Here is a 23,036-nt window from a genome sequence, read left to right on the forward strand (position 1 = left end):
AAGAGTTATAAAGGCCTTTTAGAAGATATGACCGTATATAGAGATAATTGATAAGGTAGAATTCATGCAGCTGACTCCATCTACTGGGATTAAGGCTTTATATGTTGTGATTATAAATCTTTGGTAAATATGTTCTGATGCAGCATCTTTTTTTTTTCCCCATCAGCAGTTTTTTCTCCTTTTAATTCATCAGTAAATTTATCAAAGTACAAATGCTTCAGATGTGTAGTGAGGCTATACTGGGAGAGAAAGCCTGAAATGATGGCTATACTGTGGTGTTTGTTGTATAAGAAATGTTTTCTAGGATCTTATCTGATCATCGTATTTGCTAAATATATGGTCTTTATGTGGACAGTATATGGCCTAATGTTACTTCTTTGCAGTGGACAGTGCAAATTGAACCGAAGTTCCATGAAGGGGCAAGCAATTTAGATCAGTTGGTTCCCTTTGAAGAATGTATTCAGTTACATTCTACCGAGAATGCATTTGTGAGAGCTCCTGAGTATCTCCTTCTCACTCATAATGGGCGCAACTTCAAGTAAGCTGGAATCGACTTGCTATTCCTTTGCATAAGTGCTCATACACTGTTTACCCATGTCACCCAATGGAATCTTTAGGGGCAGGGTTGGAGAGTAATTTATTAATATTTGTAGAAAGTGAAAAGACCAGTAGATAGGCATAGGCGTCAAATGCCCAGGTGTCAACTTTTGGACATTACTGGAATCCATGATATCATTGTCATATGTAGCATGAGATGAATATATACACAAATATTGACATTGTAGGTAATAGGAGAGAATAGTGTAAAATCTCTTATTCACTCTACAATGTGCAAGGGATTACATTCCCTATTAATAGGGAAGAGAACTACAACTATTAGGAAACAATAAACAAATGGAAACATATACACTGTATAAGAAAACAAATTATACACATATTTAACACTCCTCAAGCTGGTGAAGGAATATCGATCCAACTTGCTTACAAGTTCTTCAAATTGCCTGAGAGGTAAACCTTTAGTGAGCAAATCAGCTAGCTGATTTTTTGAGGGAACAAAAGACAATCAAATCTCTCCAGCATCTAGCTTTTCTTTGATGAAATGACGATCAATCTCAACATGCTTAGTGCAGTCATGTTGCACCGGATTGTGTGCAATGTTGATTGTTGATTGATCATCACACATTAACTCCATAGGACAATGACCAAGTATTTTTAAATCACCAAGCATAATTTTTGACCAAAATAATTCACATAATCCAAGGGCCATTGCCCTAAACTTTGCTTCAGCACTAGGCCTGGCCACAACCCCTTGTTTTTTGCTTCTCCATGACACTAGATTTCCCCTCAAAAACACATAGTAGCCAGTAGTGGACCTCCTATCAACAAGTGAATCACCATGGCCAGCATCAGTGTATTCCTTGACTTCCAACTTCTGCCTTGACTTAAACAATAGACCTTTTCCACGTGTTGACTTTAGATAACACAAAATCTTTTGTACAGTTTGCATATGCTCTTCAGTGAGACTATGCATGAACTGACTCACCAAGCTGACAACAAAAGTTATGTTTGGCCTGGTGTGAGATAAGTAAATTAACCTTTCGACTAGCCTCTAGTATCTTCCCTTATCAATCAATAGAGTGTCACTTGGTCCTAATTTTAGGTTAGGATCCAAGGGAGTATTTGCTGCCCTGCCACCTAGCAATTTGGTTTCTTCCAATAAGTCCACGGTATATTTCCTTTGGGAAAGAAATATACCCTCATTTGAGTATGTAACCTCTATTCCCAATAAAAACTTAAGCCTACCAAGGTCTTTGATGTCAAATTCTGCTGATCCTTATCATTGCCAGTAACAATTATGTCATCAACATAAACAAGTAGGGCTGTTAGAGTACTTTTCTTTGAATGCTTTATGAATAACGTGTGATCCCCTCTACTTTGTCAATACCCTATTACCTTCATAGCCCTTGAGAATTGATCAAACCAAGCTCTTGAGGATTGCTTTAATCCATACAAAGCTTTCTTTAATCTGCAAACATAACCTAAAACTTCATTAGGAAAACCAGGTGGGGGTTGATAAATTCCTCTTCCTCCAAGTCACATGTAGGAAGTCATTTTTCACATCTAGCTGCATCAACTCCTAGCTATAACAACTAGCCAAAGATAGGAGAACCCTTACTGTAGTCATCTTTGCCACGGGTGCAAATGTCTCCAAGTAATCTATGCCATACGTTTAAGTATAGCCCTTAGTCACTAATCGGGCTTTGTATCTTTCCAATGTACCATCAGCTTTGTATTTCACATTAAACACCCATCTGCATCCTACCAGTTGAACCTTCTTTGGCCTAGACACCATTTCCTAGGTATTATTCTTTTCTAAGGCCCTCATTTCTTCCTGCATAGCTTGTACCCAATGCTAATTCTATAATGCCTCTTCTACAGTCTTAGGAATAGCTATGGAATCAAGGGAGGACATAAAACTTTTGTGTTTCAGGGACAATCTATGATAAGAAACAAATTTGGCTATAGGGTGTTCTGTACAACTCCTCACACATTTTCTAACAGAAATAGGCAAATTCAGGTCCAAGTTTTTAGGGTTAGAACAATTTATAGGGTTAGGAAAATCAGAATGCTCAGTGAGTTCCAAACCTAGCCGAGGGGTAGATGATGGATCCTGCTTAGCACCTGGGTTAGGCTGTTCCTTCCTTTTATACACATATGGTGAGCCTTTGAACTGCACAAGAGATATCGTTGGCTGAACAGAGATGGGAGGATCAGAAGAAGGTTCCAAGTCTCTTGAACTTGCTGTCATAGGATTAGAAGAAATAGGAGAATTAGAAGAGTTAGGATCCAAAGAAGAATCAGGTTGATAGGGACTCTTCTAGAATAGGAAGATCATGGTTAACAGAAACACTCTCCCCCTTAGGACTAGAAGTAGGGACCTTGAAGAAGTACTAATTTTCAACAAAAGTTACATCTTTAGATATAATGACCTTACGAGTAGGAGGATGATAACACTTGTACTCATTTTGAGTAGGAGAATAACCCACAAATACACACCTTAAGGGCTCGGGCATCAACTTTGTCCCTGTGATGCTTAGATACATGGACAAAAGCCACACAACCAAATATCTTAAGAGGCAGAGAAGTATGCAAACCAATTTTTGGAAAGTGAGTAGAGAGACACTAAAATAGGGAAAGTTGATTTAGGACTCTTGAGGGAACCCTATTGATTAAATAGGTTGCTATCAACATTGCTTCACCCCAAAAGGTTTTGGGAACTGAATGATGGTGTAAGAAAGCCCTAGCAACATTTAGGAGATACCTCATCTTTCTCTCAGCAACTCCATTATGTTGGAAAGTTTCCACGCAAGAAGATTCATGAACAATCCCCTTTTGTTGGAAAAAATGATTAAGATGATGGTTGAAATAGTCTCTTGCATTATCAGTCCTAAATCTTTTAATAGAAACCCCAAATTGAGTAAGAATCATTCTATGAAACAAGGGTAGAATGCTATTGATAGCTGCTTTGTCTTTGAGTAAGTAAACCCATATCATCCTAGTGCAATCATCTATAAATGATACAAACCATTTCTCCCCAGAATAATTAGGGACTCTAGAAGGCCCCCCCCCCATACATCAGAATGCACTAAAGAAAAAGGAGACAAGGAAAGTTTATTGCTAATAGCATAGGCACCCTATGGTGTTTGGACAATTCATACACATCACCGTGAAGCATATTGATATCTACCCCTTTAAACAATTTAAGAAACATAGATTTTAACAAACAGAAAGAAGGATGACCTAATCTAAAATGCTGAAGCTAGATAGTGGACTAAGTGGAAGTATGTAGAGAAGAGGAGTGACCTAAGCTAGGATGATCTCTTACAGGTGGCTCACTGCTCCCTTGTAGGTAGTACGTGACGTAGCGTGTAGCGCGTGTGTGAAGAAAACACACCAAAATAAACTCTCGAAAGAACAAACTTCAATGATCGAAGCTTGGCTTTCAAGAAGATGCAAAAATAAGATTGTTTTGCTATGAAAACCCAAATAGGTTGATGAAATTTGATTTAGAAAAACTTGATTACAAACTCTAGATCCTAGGCCTATTTATAGTATTTGGGTAATCCAAATCCATCTAATATTTGTAAACAAAATTCAACTAAAATCCTAATAAAAATAAAATCCTAATCCAACATGAAATAGAATCTTAAATCAAGTAGAAACATAAAATTGAATCCTAAATCAAGTATAATTCTAAAACTTAAGAAGTATTAAAATACTATTCTGCCGCTACTATTTTGGTGATATTGTTTCGGTTTGGTTGGGTCGGCCTTGGGCCGAGGTCTTGATTGGTGACCGCATCATTCACCTCCACTTGAGAAAAAATTTGATCTCGAATTTTGATCCGAGTAGGACAAATCCACGTTCGACAAGTACAAAGGGAGATTAGCCACATTGAATGTTTAGAAATACCCATATGATTAGACAAATCCACAACATAAGCATTATCATTGGTCTTCTTCGTAATCTTGTAAGGACCATACTTCTTTGATTTGAACTTGTTTTGCTTTCTTGCTGGAATTCGTTCATTCTTCAAGAATATCATGACTTCATCTTCAACCTCAAATAACTTGTGCTTCCTATGCTTGTTAGCTGTCGCCTTATATTTCTTATTTGTGCAACCTTTGCTTGACATTTTTCTGAACCGCTCGAACTTTTTTGCTAAGGGAACATGAGCAAAGACATTCCTCCCCTTCTTAGCCATATCTGGGTTGGCATGGGTCCAACCATTGCCATGTTTGTTGCCATTTGCCTCCACTGCATTATTACTGTTAGATTGAGGATGTTGAACATTCCATCTTGAGCACTTCTCTAATCTGGTAGATTTTATCACATGTCCTTCTCCTTTCATTAGCTTTCTTGATTTTGACTCCTTAACAGTTTCTAAATTCATCTGTAGATTTTTCTTGCCTGGAGAAGTATTCTTTTGCAATTGTTTCGAATATAGGCTTATTTCATGACTACCAGCAGTCTTCCCCATCACTTAAAATATTGATGCTTGTATCCTCCTTTAGTCCAGGCACTTGATCAGCTATAGTGGTAGCTGCTACAACATTCTTAGTTTCGGAATCTAATTTCAGATTAATATCGAAAGCAGTTGCACTACTCGAGTTAACTAGCCTGGGAGATCCAATACCCCTATCCACAAAGAGACCCATGTGACCATCTTGTTTTTGCAATCGCGAAGGTGAATATGTTCCTATTGCCTTCGATTTAATCATGCTAGAGCTTGAATAAACTGTAGAAGGATTTGCTACCATGACCTCCATCTCCTTTATAGTTGGCCTTGGGCCGAGGTCTTGATTGGTGACCACATCAGTACGGCTCATTAAGTGCCTTAGCAGCACCAATCTTCCCTGTGGCTAGGTCCTGAAACACACTCATGAGGTGAGAAAAATACAAAGCAGTTAGGGCTTTGGGCAAGCTTGTGAATTGAAAGTAGATTGGTGGAGAGGCTAGGCACATAAAGTACTTGTTGAGCAGGTAGAGATGGGTTCAAACATACCCTTCCTTGCCCAACTATAGGAATAGCTTGGCCATTAGCAACTGTAATTTTTCTGGAGCTAGATATTGGTTCAAAGGTCTCAAAGAATTTTAGGTTAGATGTCATGTGATCAGTGGCTCCAGAATCTAAGATTCAAAGATTATTCCTAGCTGTATATGAGGCATTAAATGACTCAAAATTAAGGCACACACCTGCTTGAGCCAAAGAGCAGTCACCTTGAAGAGTCCTTAAGAAGGATTTTAGTTTCCCAATTTCTTCTGCATTCAGTGTAGGTTGATCTCTGCCTTGCTGAGTTTTTATCCATACATCCTGCATTTTGTTAGTCATTATAGCAGAAAATACCAACAGCAGCACCTCTCAATCTGGGTCAGCAATGTTAGAGATCGGATCTGTCAGATCTATAGTGAGCCAATGGGGGTGGTCCGGATCTGGGCAAGATCTGGGTTGGCTTGAACTGGCCGTCAATGGCAGAGGCTTGAAGACGGTGATCGGACAATTACAAAGCAGAGATGAAGGCAACGGCAATAAAGGCCAAAAACCCAGCTAAGAAGGTTGGAGAAGCAACTCGTTGTAGAAAAAATAGAGGCGGCAATAAAGGCCAACAGGAGAAGCAACGGCTGATGGAAGTGGCAGTGGTGATGTAGGCCGATGTGGGTTGGCGGCGGCAGTGACGGCTTGGTGGCGAGTGATAGCAGATCTGAAGGTTGGCAGCCGGCAGATGGTGCAGATCTGAAGGCTGTGAGCTCGACGACGGCGTGAAAGGTGAAGGAGGATTGGTCATCGGCCGGTGGGGGTGGCCCGAGTGACGGCTGCAGGGCGAACCACAACGGTCAGCGACAGATCTGATACCAGCAGTGGTTGCTGGCTGCTTGCACGACGGCTGCAGGGCAAACCCCGACGGCCTGCGACAGCTCTGATATCATCGGTGGTTGCTGGCGTTGGAGTTCTCCTTTTCACTGAACTTCTGGTGGGCAGCACAAGTGGCAGCTGACAATGAAGGCCGGAAGATAGAACAAGCCGTGGGATGGAGATGATGAAGATCGAACAGACACCCTAGGAGCTTGGCTCTTATACCATGTAGGTAATAGGAGAGAATAGTGAAAAATCTCTTATTCACTCTACAATGTGCAAGGGATTACATTCCCTATTAATAGGGAAGAGAACTACAACTATTAGGAAACAATAAACAAATGGAAACATATACACTGTATAAGGAAACAAATTATACACATATTCAACAGACATGCTAGCACAGTAACCTTCAAAAGATAAAGACATGAAACTGTTAAGACATGGCGGTTAATGAATTGAATACTTGATATATAGACATGAAATGACTCACATTCTACATAAGAGCTACTTAGTGTTTATATGTTTTGGAAAAATCTACTAATAAAAAGTTCTGGAATTCAAAATTCTTAAAATTAGATTGTTAGGAGGGGGGTCCAATGAATATAAATCCATATTTTTTTAGGTTACAATGGATCTTCAACTTATTTTCTGGTTCTTGTGCTTTTGAGTGATGGTCATGCAAGATTCCATGATTCAAGTGGGTGTTTTTGAAGTTTTTTCTTAGATTGCCCTGTAATAAGATTTTAAAATATTAGTATATGTTTGGACAAGTGTCTGACATGCATCTGGGAGTACTGAATTGAGTGTGGTTGACATGATGTGACACCATCATACAAGTGCCTGTAGATCTTAGGTTGTATGCATGTATACATCTCTTATTGTCTAAGCATCTTTTCAAATGCTGAACTTTGAATCGGCAGGACTCTTAAAGTATTTATGGACACCACTGGGTTTAGTATAAGTTAAAATACCAATAGATAGGCATTGGCCCCAAATGCCAATTGACCATCATACAAATGTTTCAGCTTTTGAGAAGCCATAGCTGAGCCAGTGGGCAATTAATTTAAGCATGTCTGATCTCCCGTTTTTTATTGTTTGTCCAAATTTATGGGATCTTGGGACCTTGTCATGAAGCTGTAATATACATTCAAGTCTTTTTGAGAACAATGACCTGGATGATTCTTTGGGGTATGGATCTCTAAAGAGAATGGAAGCTGGCATTAAGTGTAATGGAGATATCTCCTCAAATGAATTGAATGTTTTGGGTGAAGAAGGCATTTTGTTCTTAACAAAATATTCAATTTGATATTTAATTGTAGAGGATTGCTGATGAATGGAGGAGCACTCTAATGCCTATTTATAAGAAAAAGGAGATATTCAAAGATGTAGAAATCACATAGGAGAGAGTGAAAGGTTAAGAAGAAAGACCAATCTCTGAAAACCAATTTGGTTTCATGTCTGGTAGGGCAAAATTGAAACCTATATACTTGCTGAGGAACTTGATGAAATGATATAGAGATAAACAAATGGATATAGAAATGGTGTGTATACTTTATAGATTTGGAAAAAGCTTATGACAAAGTATAGAGAAGTATTATGGAGTATCTTAGAGAAGAAAAAGTTTCAAATTGCTTATAAGTTGGTTAGTAAAGACATGTATCATGAATGTATCATGGAGCAGAAACACATTTCAGAATATGTGGATGAGACATGGAGGATTTTTCAGTTATAATTATATTACATTAAGGATTTTTATTAAGATTTTATCTCTTTGCCCATATAATGGATGCACTCACTAAACACATATAGGTTGAGGTGCCTTGGTGTATTGTCTTCGCAAATGATGTTATCCTTGTGAATGAGTAATGGTGTATTGTCTTTGCAAATGATGTTATCCTTGTGAATGAGTAATGGTGTATTGTCTTCGCAAATGATGTTATCCTTGTGAATGAGTAATGAGATAAAAGAAAGGGCAAATACTAAACTCGAAATATGGAGGAATGCCTTAGAATCTAAGAGGCTGTTTAGTTATAGTACATTCTTTTCTTCATCATCTCCTCTTTTTATGCTTCATAGAAAATTTGAAAAATGTGTTCAATTGTTAAATATAGAAAACTATTTTTCTGAGCTTGCAAACTGAAATATTGCAAATGGTTATAAAGAACATGCTTTCAACTATTATTAATGTAATATATTTTTATTAATGACATTAAAATTTTAATATTATATTATTAATTTTTTTGCTTTAATAATTATATCATTACTATAAAATTAATATTATCAATACAATATTTATTAGTATTATTGTATTAAAATTATGAATGAGTTATATTGATAATATTTTAAAATTAATATTACCAATAATTCATGATATTATTAATATTACAATGTTAGATGATAATCATTTTTGATATTAATTATAATTTTTATCTTTTTAATTTTATAATATTAATATTGTTGTTATTAATGTTTTGGTTATTTATTTTTAGTCAATATACCATTTATTAATATTTTTCTATTTATAATGCTAATATTTTGATATTATTATATTATTGATTATTCATCAATTTTAAAATTATGATATTGTAGTATAATAAATTATTTATCATTAATCAGATTTGGTATTTATTTATATCTTTGATATTTTATATTATAATATTGTTTTTAGTAAAATTTAAAATTTGTATTTTTACTATTTATATTGATTTTAACATACATACAATTAATGTTAATTTTAGTTGAAGTGAGAAAAATTGGAAAATCCTGCTTTCATTTGGCTGAAACCTGAAAATTAGTGAGGAACATTTGGAACACAATTTTGAGTTGTTTTCCAATTTCAGTTCTGATTTGGAAAATTGGAAAACTAGATTTTCTGTTTTTTTCATTTAGGAAATTTGTGTATTTGAACATGTTATCTAATTTTCTATTTTCTTTGGTGTAAATTTTCAGAAAACTAGGGTTGTTTTCCACAATTGAATGGTCCCTAAAGGTTTTAATTTTAGCAGATTGAATATATGGGATGTAAGCTAAAAAAAATACTATAGATTATGTTATGGTGAGACTAAGTTATCTGTTATCCTAAGAAAGGATCAGATATAATATCATGGATCAGTCTGAGAAAAACATGGAGAGATTAATGAGGATTTTACCCATAAAGTTAAGGTAGACTAGTTAAAATAGAAAGTTATGTCCAGTCTTTTATGTGATAGTAACATTTTCAGAAAACTAGGGTTGTTTTCCACAATTGAATGGTCCCTAAAGGTTTTAATTTTAGCAGATTGAATATATGGAATGTAAGCTAAAAAAAAATACTAGATTATGTTATGGTGAGACTAAGTTATCCTAAGAAAGGATCAGATATAATATCATGGATCAGTCTTAGAAAAACATGGAGAGATTAATGAGGATTTTACCCATAAAGTTAAGGTAGAATGGTTAAAATAGAAAGGTATGTGCAGTCTTTTATGTGATAGTAACATTTCACTAAAGTTGAAAGGAAAATTTTATGGGATCGTATGGAATGTTGGCTGATAAAGCACCAACATGCAACACATGATTATAACAAAGATATTGATGTTATGATGGATGTTGCAGCCTTACAAAAAAATATGGAATTAAAAATGCAGTTGTGTAATTATGTGGAAATGGCTCCTAGTGACAATAGATGCATGATACATGATTAAGATGATTTGTTTGGTCTTGTGAGAAGAAGGCCAATGGAGTCTCCTGCAAGGAAAGTAGATAGGATGGAACAATTCTTTAGCAAAAGAGATTGAAGAAGACTAAGAAAAACCTGATGGACTACTCTTAGGTATGATATTAAGGCCTTATTGAAGATATGACCATAGAGAGCGATGATTGACCAGATAGAATTAATATAGCCGATCCCAGCTAGTTGGCTTAATGAAATGTTTTGGGCATAAGGTTCAGTTCTCCTCCTGTAAGAAAAGCCTCCTGGGCCCCCTCCCCTTTAAAAGAGGCAAACAAAATAAAGGAAAAAGCATTCGCACACTGGAAAAAATTTATATGAAAGCAAATTCCTGGTTGTCTCTATTTCTTTTACTTTCACTGCTACCTTTACACTGTCATGACTCGAAGTGCTTTTTTATTTCTCCTTCTTTGCTTCTTTGGTTTTTGCTCTATTTGTTAAGATTGTAGATTTTATTGCCGACGTACATGATTTAGATATTAGTTATAAAATTTGACCGATGACTACTGACAAGTTCTTTCCACTTCTTTTCCAGTGTAGTTGTGGATCCTACCAATCTTAGTGATGGTTTGCACTATTGTGAACTGTATGGAATAGACTGCAAGGCCCCTTGGCGTGGTCCCCTTTTCAGAATCCCAGTTACCATTACCAAGGCGATGGTGATAAAAAACCGTCCTGCACAAATTTCATTTTCAGGGATGTCCTTTGTACCAGGTGATTGTTTTGTTTTTAGACTAGAAATTAGGATTAATTATTATAGTAATCATTTGCCCTTCTGGACATCAACCTTTAATCCAGTTTACTTTATTTCTGCATGCTGTGTCATAATCTTACTTAAGTTTCTAATGCAAATGCATTTAATCTACTGACAACATTGCTACAGAGTGTTCTTTGAGGGTTATTATTCTTAAAATTATCTGTTTATGTGATTTTTTTATTTATTTTGACAGACCAAACCATATTGATAAATTGAATGATGCCTGATACTTTGAAACACTGGTATGGACCATGTATAAATTCAAATGACAGTGAAAAGAAAAATGGACTACTGGTCAGCTGAACAAGTTTTTGGTTGGAAATTTATTTTTGTGCAAATTTTAGTAAGAATTTGTTTACTTGGAACAAGCTTACTAGAGCAGTAACTTGTTCACAGTTGTTTATTTTCTCCCTTCCAAATGGAAAATAATGCTCTTCGCTTAACCTCACCAGGGGCAAATGCATGTGGTATACACCTTACTTTGGCTCTTTTTGTCCAAGGTTTTCTTCTAATAAGCAGAACTATTTTACAAAATACATGTCGCTTCTCTGTTTTGGTAATTTGGCTTGATTTCCTTATCTCCACCTCATGTTCATTTTCCACATATTTTGATAGACTAAGAACTTTTTCTGCCAATGTTTATGGTGTTTCCATGTCCCAATTTGTCATTGTTAGAAGGATCTAGCTTAGTAGTGTTGTACATAGTGCTGTTTCTCAGTTGTACAGAGTTTGTTTGTTTTGAGTTGTAAATAGACCTAACAGTGAATAGAGAATTTAGGTCTTCTTTTTCCCTCCATGTCATCCCCCCCCCCCTCTTCTCTCTGCATGGTATAAGAGCCATGGCATGAGATAGAAGTTCATAACCTAGGGTTTCTGTGTTACTCGATCTGTTCTGTTGTGAGAGATCAGTCCTGGTTCAGTAATCAGTCTGAGCTTCTTAGTAAGAAGTTGCAATCTGATCTGACCTAGAACTGGTGCAATCTGGTCTGTAGATTTGGAATTCATGAGAGCTGGTATGGAGCAATCTGATCTCGATCTGGTCTAAAGTGGTCTGATCACTTCTTCAATCTGATCTGTTGATTCTTCTTATATCTGAGATTTTGCACCAGGATTCTGTCTCAGGTGATTCCCAATCAGTCCGCATTTAGTCAATTTCATTGTCTTAGGTTTGAGTTATGACTTCATCAAATTCTGGAGTGGTGAGTTCATCTTTTCCTGTAACTGTACCATCATTTTCTCTTATTCCTGCCATTACAAACTGATAAATTGAATGGCAAGAATTGTCTTTCCTGGTCTGCCTCTGTCTGAATGTGGTTTTGAGGGCATGGTGTAACTGATATCTAACTAAACAGCTATCTGATATAGCTGGTAAAGAGGCCACTACTGAATAGCAGCCATAGCAAGGAAGACATGGACAGAAGCTGGTTGTTGGATATAGTGATACTGATTGGGCTGGTTGTCCCACAGATAGATGCTGTATCTCGGGCAATTGTGTCTTGGTGTCTTCGAAGAATAAGAAGTAGAATGTTGTGGCTAGATCTAGTGCTGGAGCGGAGTATCAGGCCATGGCTTTAGCCACTTTTGAGCTAGTTTGGCTTCAACAACTTCTAAAGACTTGTATATAAACCTAACAGTGAAAGGCGAATTTAGATCTTTTTCCCTCCATATCATTCCCTTTCTCTCTTCTTCAGAGTGTGGAAGTATAAATATGTTGTATTGTTGATTTGATTATGTTGTATTTCTGTTCGTGTTGCTATTTTATAACTTAAGTGTGTTAGGTGCTGTTCTTCATTAAGGAGTGCTAGCTGTGTCTATAAATAGCTATGCCTCTTATTTCATTGTAAGGTTTTTGATTCTCTGGTTAATACAAGTTGTCGAGAGACTTCATTTTTCTTCTCTCGTTGTTAGATCTTTCGTGCCCTAGCTTTCATCACATGGTATCAGAGCCAATGGCCTGCAATTCGAATTCTTCTTCATCTCCTCGTAATTCCTCCTCGTCAATAGCCTCGCAATTTGATTTTTCTACGGTGGCTAAGGCCTTCAGTTTTATTCGATTAAACTGGACTCAAGCAATTATATTTTTTGGAAAGCACAGATCCTTGCAACTCTTCGTGCATTTGATCTCATGCCTTTTGTTAATAAGGCATCATCGCCATTGAAGTATCTGTCGCATTCAAATACAGCATCAGCTGATGATACAACTGCTGATGCGATCAATCCAGATTATCTTGCTTGGATGCGATTCGATCAACTGTTGCTTGGATGGCTGTTTTCTACAATTGATCGCGAAGTTCTTGCACAGGTGATTCATTCAGAATCATCTGCTGGCATTCTTTAGAAAATCTTTACTCGTGCCAAACAATTGCTAAGTCATTCCAGTTGAAACAACAACTAAGATCACTCAAGAAAGGTGCATTGTCGGTAAATGACTATGTCCTACAGATTAAGACTATAGGTCATTCTTTAGCAGCAATCGGAGAACCTCTAGATGATAAGGAATTGCTTCTTGCAATTCTAAACGGACTTGATCATGACTATGAAACGGTTTTTAGTTTGATAACTTACCAGATGGATGAGATAAATATAGAAAAGGTGCAATACTTGTTGTTAATGCATGAACAAAGGCTGTTGTCTAAGAATTTACCATTGGTTGCTCCTACTTTCGATTCAAAGGTACACACGTCATCTGGTATGACCGTTAATATGGCACAGTCGACAAGAACTGGCTCAAGTGAGTTTGTTGCTAATAGAGGAGGTTACATGACTCGAGGAGGAGGTTTTACTAATAGAGGAGGAAGAGGACGAGGTAGATTTTCTAACAGAAGAATCTATTGTCAGCTTTGTGGCAAACCAGGGCACTTTGTCGACAAATGTTATCATAGGTTTGATAGAAATTTTCAGAGAATTTCTAATTCAGGTTTTGGTCAGTTTAATAATGGTGATGGTCAGTCAGGATCCAAGGCATATATGGCTACCTTTAATGGTTCTAACGGAGCCTACATGACTAATTTAGGATCTGTTCCAGGTGCTAGCTATAGCAATTTTTCATCACCAGTTCCAAACTGTTTTCCAAATGCCTATTATAGCAATTTTCCTCCTCAACCTGATAATCTGTCTCAATCCTCAGCTTCTGTTGCAGATCCTGCTTGGTTTGTTGATTCTGGTGCAACAAACCATATAACGTCTAACCTTGGTAATATTTCCATTCACACTCCTTATACTGGAGATGATAAAGTGGCCATAGGAAATGGTAAGACTCTACCTATCTCACATGTTGGATACAACAATTTATACACTCATCAGCAACCTACTTCTATTCTTTGTTTGCCTAATGTTTTGCATGTTCCTACTATGAAAAAGAACTTAATTAGTGTATCACAACTTACTCGTGATCACAATGTTGTTGTTGAATTTCATGCTACTTCTTGTTTGATTAAGGACAAGGATTCCGGGAAAGTGCTACTTCAGGGAGGACTTAAAGATGGACTCTATTGGCTATCACCAGCATTTGCTCATGTTGGTTCCAGTATTCCTGTCCAGTCTAATGTCTTAGAATCTTTGAATTTTCCCTTGTTATCAAACAGTCCAGTTGGTTCTTGTTGTAATAAACATAGCTCATTTGGTCATGAGCAGCCTTCCAATGCTAGAGTAGCTCAATGTAACAATGTTAGTTTACAGTGGCATGCTAAACTTGGGCATCCATCATCAAATGTCTTACGAACAGTGTTAAACAAAGTTCATATTCCTTTTTCTAAATCTGATCTCTCTTTTTGTGACTCATGTAAGCTTGGTAAACTACATTAGCTACCATTTTCTGATTGTGAAATCAAGGCTACAACACCATTAGAATTGGTTTATTCTGATTTGTGGGGGCCTTCTCCTATTTTGTCTACAGAAGGGTTTCGATATTACATTGTTTTTGTGGATGCTTATACTAGATACTCATGACTATATCCTTTGAAATTAAAATCTGATGCCCTGTCTACCTTTGTGACATTCCACAAATTTGCTGAACTGCAATATAACTCAAAACTTAGGGCATTACAAACTGATAATGGAGGTGAGTTTAAAGCCTTTCTACCTTATCTTCAAAGTCAAGGCATTCGGCCTAGATTTTCCTGTCCCTATACACACCAACAAAATGGTTTGGCTGAAAGAAAGCATAGGCACATTGCTGAAATGGGGCTTACTTTATTAGCTCATGCTCATATGCCATTAAAATTTTGGGTAGAAGCCTTTCTCACTGCAGTTCATATCATAAACATCTTACCTGCTTCTCCTCTTAATTCTTTCACCCCTTTTGAATTACTATATCACAAACCACCAAACTATTTCTTGCTACAACCTTTTGGTTGTGCTTGTTTTCCTTATCTTAGACCCTACAACAAGCACAAGTTTGATTTTCATACCTCCAAATGTATTTTCATTGGATATAGTCACACTCACTCGGGTTATAAGTGTTTGCATCCCTCCGGACGGGTTTATGTTTCTCGTCATGTTCAATTTAATTCTCTTGAGTTTCCTTATCCATTGTTATTTTCCCAATCCTCTTCTATGACAAATTCCCTTTCAAATACCTATCAATATGGTGGATCTTCTATAGTGTCACCTTCTGTTTTCTTTCCTTTTTCTTTCTCGTCATCTCCAGAAGTAGCACTACCGCATAATTCTTCTCTTAATCTTGTTTCAATTTCTCCTTCCTCACCTCTTTCTGCCTCTGCACCTCAACTCAGCTCAAATCCATCTGCATCCTCTCCTTTTTCTTCTTCACTGCCAGTTTTAACTCCTACCTTACCCAGATCTAAAGCTGCACCTGCACCTGCACCTGCTATTCATCCTATGGTCACTCGGTCCAAAGCTCGCACTGCTTCTATCCCTTTTCATGCTTTAGTTAGTACTCTAGAACCTGATTCTGTTCATGAGGCTCTATTAGACCCACGATGGGTTCAAGCTATGGACGAGGAAATTTCTGCCTTACGTCGTAATCAAACTTGGGTTCTTGTGCCATTTTCTAATGACATGAATTTGATTGGATGTAAGTGGGTGTTTCGGATAAAATATAAGGCTGATGGTTCAGTTCTTAAATACAAGGCCAGATTAATTGCAAAGGGTTTTCTTCAAAACCTTGGAGTAGACTATGGTGAGACTTTCAGTCCTGTGGTAAAAGCTCCTACCATCCGGGTCTTGTTTTCTTTAGCAGTTGCTTTTGGCTGGGATGTTCATCAAGTAGATGTTAACAATGCATTTTTAAATGGTGATTTGCAAGAAGCTGTGTTTATGGCTCAGCCGGAAGGTTTTGTTAGCTCTAATTTTCCCTCACATGTTTGTCAATTAAAGAAGTCTTTGTATGGTCTTAAACAAGCACCAAGGGCTTGGTACAATAAATTGAGGTTGGCTTTGCAGAGCTGGGGTTTTTCTAGGGCCATTTCTGATGCCTCTCTGTTCATTAAGCGCACATCAGCCCAATTAAAGAAGTCTTTGTATGGTCTTAAACAAGCACCAAGGGCTTGGTACAATAAATTGAGGCTGGCTTTGCAGAGCTGGGGTTTTTCTAGGGCCATTTCTGATGCCTCTCTGTTCATTAAGCGCACATCAGCCTCTGTTTTGTTCCTTCTGGTTTATGTTGATGATATTTTGATTATTGGGTCTGATAACACAGCTCTTAAATCTTGTATTGCTGATTTAGAGACTCAATTTGCCTTAAAGACTCTTGGTTCTGTCAATTATTTTCTTGGATTTGAGGCATATTGAGATACCAGTGGCCTGTTTTTGTCTCAATCTAAATATGTTTTAGATGTGCTGAAGAAAGCTCATATGCAAGACTGTAATCCCTGTGAAACACCCATGGTGTCTGGCCTTTCTTTGACTGATGAGGGTGATGTTTTTCCCAATCCATCTTTATATAGAACTCTAATTGGATCTTTACAATATCTGACCTATACACGCCCTGATATTTCCTTTGCTGTTAACAAGTTAAGCCAGTACTTGTCTGCTCCCAAAATGCAGCACTGGACAACTTGCAAAAGACTTCTTAGATATATCAAAGGGACTATTGGATTGGGCTTGTGGTTCTCTTCTTCATTGGATAATTTGGCTCTAATAGTGTATACTAATGCAGACCATGCTGGTTGCAAGGACATTAGAAGATCTACCAGTGGGTTTAGTGTCTTTCTTGGACAAAACTTAATTGTATGGGGATCAAAGAAGCAGTCAGTGGTGGCAAGATCAGTTGGAGAAGCTGAATACCGAGCTGTCGCTCTAGGTGTTACAGAACTGCTATGGTTGCGGTCTTTATTTGTTGAGTCGGGCTATCCATGTACTACTACATCAGTTGTTTGGAGTGACAATTTGGCAGCCAAAAGCATGGCTGAGAACCCTGTATTTCACTCTCGCACCAAACACATCGAAATTGATGTTCATTTTGTGTGAGAACAGGTTGAGAAGGGTAATGTTGAAGTTCGGTACATTCCTACAGCCTATCAGATTGCAGATATTTTCACTAAAAGTCTAGCCAGAGATCGATTTCGGTTTCTGTGTCAAAAGCTTGGTCTCAAACTGTCTCCTGTTCAACACAAACATTATACTTCTTCCAGCACATCAAGACTGCAAATTGCAGGCTGTCCTTTGCCAGAGGAGTCTGATTTGAGGGGGAGTGTGGAAGTATAAATATGTTGTATTGTTGATCTGATTATGTTGTATTTCTGTTTGTGTTGCTATTTTATAACTTAAGTGTGTTAGGTGATGTTCTTCATTAAGGAGTGCTAGCTGTGTCTATAAATAGCTATGGCTCTTATTTCATTGTAAGGTTTTTGATTCTTTGGTTAATACAAGTTGTCGAGAGACTTCATTTTTCTTCTCTCGTTGTTAGATCTTTCGTGCCCTAGCTTTCATCACACAGAGTCATATTTCTAGAATTATGCAACTATAGTTAAGTCACATGTTTCAGTTTCATTTGATGCATGTGAGTTTGTAATTCTGAAACAGTGTTGTAGGTGCTTAAACTTGCAAAATTGCTATGGAAAGAATCAACTTTTAGGCTTCAAGATAACTAGGGAATTCTAGATTTTGATATTAATTTATAACTACACATTTTTATGTTATTGAGACATACTTTTTATTAGTGAATTTGTTAGACTGTCAATTTGTTTGGTATTCAACAGAATGGAAATGATTGAATTATGTATTGGAGGTCCATGTCACCTTCAATTTTTTTCATGGTCTTTGAAGCATGGAAAAGCTTCTTAGTCATGCATACTTGAACTACTTGTACATAATTCGTCATAGGTTATTAATTTCCATGTTTCTGGTTTGTCAAGTAAGTTTTTTAATTGAGGATGCAGTACTGCTCCAGGGAGGATTGCAGTACTGAAAAAATCCTGAAAGATCTTTTTAAGCTGGGAAGAAGGTTTTCATTTTTCTCCTGCCTTTATTTATATGTCATATAAAATTATCAATGTAGCCCCTTTGTAATTGTTTATTTTTTGTTGCGCGTCATTATTTGTTCATCATGTTCCTAATTAATGATATCATTCACCTTTTCTTATTATCTCCAAACACTCTACATTGGCTACTGTTATTGCATTGTTATCTGACAATATACTTCTATTCTCGAATATGATGATCATTGCATTTGTCTTTTAACCTGGCTCCAACAATGGTAATCTACTATGACTTTATATAAAGGATTCAACTCCCATGCAATTAGCAAAATGAAGATTTTTAGCAATTACATGCATTAGTTAATAAATTTAATAGTACCACACTTTAATATTTGGCATGGACTTGGGCGCAGATTCATGGACCAAAACTTTTGTGAGAAATATCTTCTTATTGTAAAATATGAGATTATACACACTTCTATTTATGTTCTCTTTGTTTTTCATACTGCTTTTAATCACATAGGATATGCATTAAGTTAAGGATATAACATTTTTTTTTCTTTGTAATTTTTCTTTTTCTTTGTGTTTACACCTCTGCACATTCTTCTGAAAAGGCCATATTGAAAGGAAGTTCTTTGAGGTACCGACTGGTGCATCTTGGGTTGAGGCTACCATGCGGACATCGGGCTTTGATACTGCAAGGAGATTTTTCATTGACACTGTTCAGGTGCAATATGCAACCAGAGTTTGTTATACATTGTCTAAACCTTCACTGATTTGTTTGCAATGTACAGATCAGTCCTTTGCAAAGGCCTATGAAGTGGGAAAGTGTCATTTCGTTCTCGTCTCCTTCTGCCAAAAGCTTTGCCTTTCCAGTGGAGGGTGGCCGCACAATGGAATTAGTAATAGCGCAATTTTGGTCAAGTGGCTTGGGAAGTCATGAAACCACTTTTGTAGACTTTGAGGTAACATCTTTCTAGTTATAAATATTGAACAACTGTATGAATGTATATTCATTTTATTCTATTATGCTATGTTACTAAAAGCTGAGCTCAAGTTTTGATATCTATTCTAACTCTATTTTTGGTTATCTGGGAGCTGAGTTTTTTGTTCAAATGGCCAGGACAGAATCTTTAACCTCAGTGCTTTTTCCTTAAAATATACATACATGTATATATATATATATATTTTAAATCCAAGAGGATTCAATGAATCTATATAAAACTTGTCTTCCATCTAAGGTTTTAATTTTTCTACTGCAACTGCTTGAAAGGAACAGATCCTAATGAATACTGGTGCTGGTTTTTATGTGTGTATATATGTGTTCATCAGTGTGTGCCACTGGCATTCTCTGTGTGTACATCTGCAAGCCTTAACTGCACCTCATATACACTTAGGTGTAACTATGTAGATGGCCCAACCAACGAAATTATTAGTTTCGTTATTTCCTTCTACCTGATTCTTTTTGAACAATAAAACATGGCCTTCATCTTGAAAGTTCTATAAAGATGTAGATGCAGTTTCCAAAGAGATGCATGTTCCTTTAATCTAATGTCCTTTTTGTTGTAATCTTCTTAACTACCATAACATCCATCGTTCGATGGTATTTGCAAGAGCTTCTTACCTTCTATGTGAGCCTATGAATCTTATGATTTGACTGACCAGATGAATCGCTATGGATCTGAATTTCCAGATTGTTTTTGACAAACTGTATGAAAAATTAGTTGGTTCTGACCCCATGATAAATGTGCAGAACCTGTGTCCTCATATATTTCCATGTGCTTCAAACTATAGGTCTGGACTCTAGTTTTGCTGTTATAACCATTTTAAATTTTTTTAACTTTACTGTATGCTTTGATACCCAACTGTATCTCCTTGTATCCATCATTGCATAATTGGTTACCTCATAACTCAGTCTTATTGTAGGAGATTCTTTGGAGTTTCTTCTTGTTGTCAATGTAATATCATTCCTTTCAAGTTTATGCTGTTAATTCTTTGTAAAGAGGGGAGGCTGCTGATACCAAAAATGGTAGAATTCTAAGAATTGTAAGAATACTTGATTCAATAAGCAAGAGTTCCAAATCAATTACAGCCGAAGAAGAAAGAAAATAGGGCAATTCGAGAGGCCCTTAATCTCTCCTACTCTCTGGAAAATTCTTCACACCTCCCTCACCTCCGCCACCTCTCTTTTATTCCTCATTCTCTAACGGAATTAGAATCCGCACATGCAGGTTGATACACAACCTTGCAATTCCCGTTCTACTCCTCCTCTAACAGCTAATTTTCCTAATTCCAAAACTATCCCTGATTCCTTGGACGCCTTTGGTATGTCTAGTGAATCAATGGTCTATCAATAGATTAAGGGCCTCTCGAATTGCCCTGTTTTCTTTCTTCTTCGGCTGTAATTGGTTTGGAACTCTTGCTTATTGAATCAAGTATTCTTACAATTCTTAGAATTCTACCATTTTGGTATCAGAGCATTGCGATCCTAATGGTGAACTTAACGGATCGAGTGGGAGATTTAGAGAAGGGGTTGGATAGTGTACAACTAGGCGTGGACGCCATGAAGAGTGAATCAAATGCCATGAGAAGCGACATTCGATCGGTGGAGAAGAATGTTGCTTCCTTGTTGGAACAGTTCGAATGGATGAGAGCGAGATGGGAGGAGCAACAAGAAGAAAGGAAGAACAAGGAGAAGTGGGGAGAACAATCACCTGGGGTAGGTGACTCGGAGGCGACGCCCGAGGCGGGTGGGAGGCGAGCTGAAACGGAGGGGGTCGAGGGTGGCTGGCGATCAGAATCTCGAGGACACCGATTGGAAATGCCGCTCTTCAATGGAAGTGACCCAGATGGCTGGATTTTCAGGGCTGAGCGATACTTCTCGGTGAATGGGTTGACTGATATGGAGAAGGTGGATACAACAGCTGTATGTTTGGAAGGATCTACCCTCATGTGGTTTCAGTGGGAAGAAAAACGGTGGAGAACGAGGACTTGGGAGGATTTCAAGCTGTTGTTGCGAAGCCGATTTCGACCCACTCAAGAAGGGTCCGTAGAAGAGCGTTTTTTAGCTCTTCGGCAGAGAGGGACTGTCTCGGACTACCATCAAAGCTTCGAGGCGCTGGCATCGCCTTTGGAGAATCTGCAAGCTGTGCTAGAAGGGCACTTCATCAACGGTCTCAATCCAGAGATCAAGGCTGAGTTGAGGGTGTTGAGACCAAGGAGTTTGGAGCAAATGATGGACCTGGCGCAACAAATAGAAGAGAGGAACCTGGTGCTCCAGGGAAATGTAGCTGGACCGGCTTTGAATAGAGGTCAGTCCACTTTACTCGCTATTCCAAATTACCAGCGTGGGGGTCCTCAACCCCATGCGCAACCTGCTCCTAAATCTTTGGCAGCAAACTTTCCCTATCCATTTCGCCCCCAAAACAGTGGGAGGGTGACTAACCAGCCTTGGAAAGGGCTTAGTGAGGTCGAATGGAAGTCCAAGCGAGATAAGGGCTTGTGTTTTAGGTGTGACGAGAAGTACACGATAGGCCACAAGTGTAAGAATAAAGAGTTGCAGGTGATGATGATTTATGATGAAGAAGTAGAGGAGGAGCATTGGGTAGAGGAAGGAGATGCCACCCAGTGCCTCAGCCAAAAGAGGGAGGAAGTAGGGGAACCAGTCCAAGGGGGTGAGGTTATTGAGCTGTCCATGAATTATGTGGTAGGATTGATAGCACCCCAAACGATGAAGTTAAAAGGGGAGATAGAGCAGCAGCCAGTTGTGGTCCTGATTGATGGAGGAGCAACCCATAACTTTATTTCTGTGGAGTTGGTGCAGCTGTTGAGCCTAAGTAGGGAGGAAACAGCAGGCTATGGTGTTATTATGGGGACGGGAATGGCAGTCCAAGGGGCTGGAATTTGCAAGCAGGTGAAGCTTTAGCTCCAAAACTTGCAGATTGTGGAAGATTTCTTACCTTTAGAGCTGGGAAGCTCGGATGTGATTATGGGAATGAAGTGGCTAGTAGCGGTAGGTAAGATGAATGTGGATTGGAAGACTCTCACAATGAAGTTTCAAGTAGGAGACATGGCTGTAACTTTGCAGGGGGATCCTAGCTTGAGCAAGACCTTGGTATCCTTAAAGGCTATGGTGAAAGCATTTAAGGGGGAGGGGGAAGGAATGCTGCTGGAATTGGGGACATTGGCAGCTGAAATTGAGGAAGATCCGAGGGCAGTTCCAAAATGCTTAAAGAGCGCATTGGCAGAATTTAGAGGGGTGTTTACTGTTGAGGAAGGGTTGCCACCAAGCAAAGATAGAGACCATGGCAGAATTTAGAGGGGTGTTTACTGTTGAGGAAGGGTTGCCACCAAGCAAAGATAGAGACCATGCCATAAACCTCATTCCAGGATCCTCTCCGGTGAGTGTAAGACCTTATCGTTATCCTTATTTACAAAAGAATGAGATTGAGAAGTTGGTGGGAGAAATGTTGGCCACGGGGATCATTCAACCCAGCTCCAGCCCATTTTTCAGCCCGGTATTACTAGTCAAGAAGAAGGATGGGGGGTGGCGCTTTTGTGTCGATTATAGGGCCTTGAACAAGGTAACGGTTCCAAACAAATTTCCCATTCCGGTAATAGATGAGTTACTTGATGAGTTGTATGGTGCTAGGGTTTTTTCCAAACTTGACTTAAAATCTGGTTACCATTAGATTCGGGTTAGGTCCGAGGATGTCCCAAAGACAACATTCAGGACTCATGAAGGGCATTATGAGTTCCTAGTGATGCTTTTTG

General features: G+C 38.0%; 1 protein-coding gene across 2 annotated transcripts in view; it reads left to right on the forward strand.

Moving 5' to 3' along the window:
- Positions 1 to 23,036, forward strand: part of LOC127795656 (tripeptidyl-peptidase 2) — a 60,831-nt gene that overhangs the window by 24,203 nt on the left and 13,592 nt on the right. For both annotated transcript variants that reach the window (XM_052327465.1, XM_052327472.1), the window contains exons 16-19: positions 384 to 538; positions 10,663 to 10,841; positions 18,878 to 18,990; positions 19,058 to 19,228. In XM_052327465.1, coding sequence (XP_052183425.1) covers positions 384 to 538; positions 10,663 to 10,841; positions 18,878 to 18,990; positions 19,058 to 19,228 — 618 coding nt within the window. The remainder of the gene's footprint in view (positions 1 to 383; positions 539 to 10,662; positions 10,842 to 18,877; positions 18,991 to 19,057; positions 19,229 to 23,036) is intronic.

Source organism: Diospyros lotus, chromosome 1 (assembly GCF_014633365.1).
Source record: "Diospyros lotus cultivar Yz01 chromosome 1, ASM1463336v1, whole genome shotgun sequence".
Classification (NCBI taxonomy): domain Eukaryota; kingdom Viridiplantae; phylum Streptophyta; class Magnoliopsida; order Ericales; family Ebenaceae; genus Diospyros; species Diospyros lotus.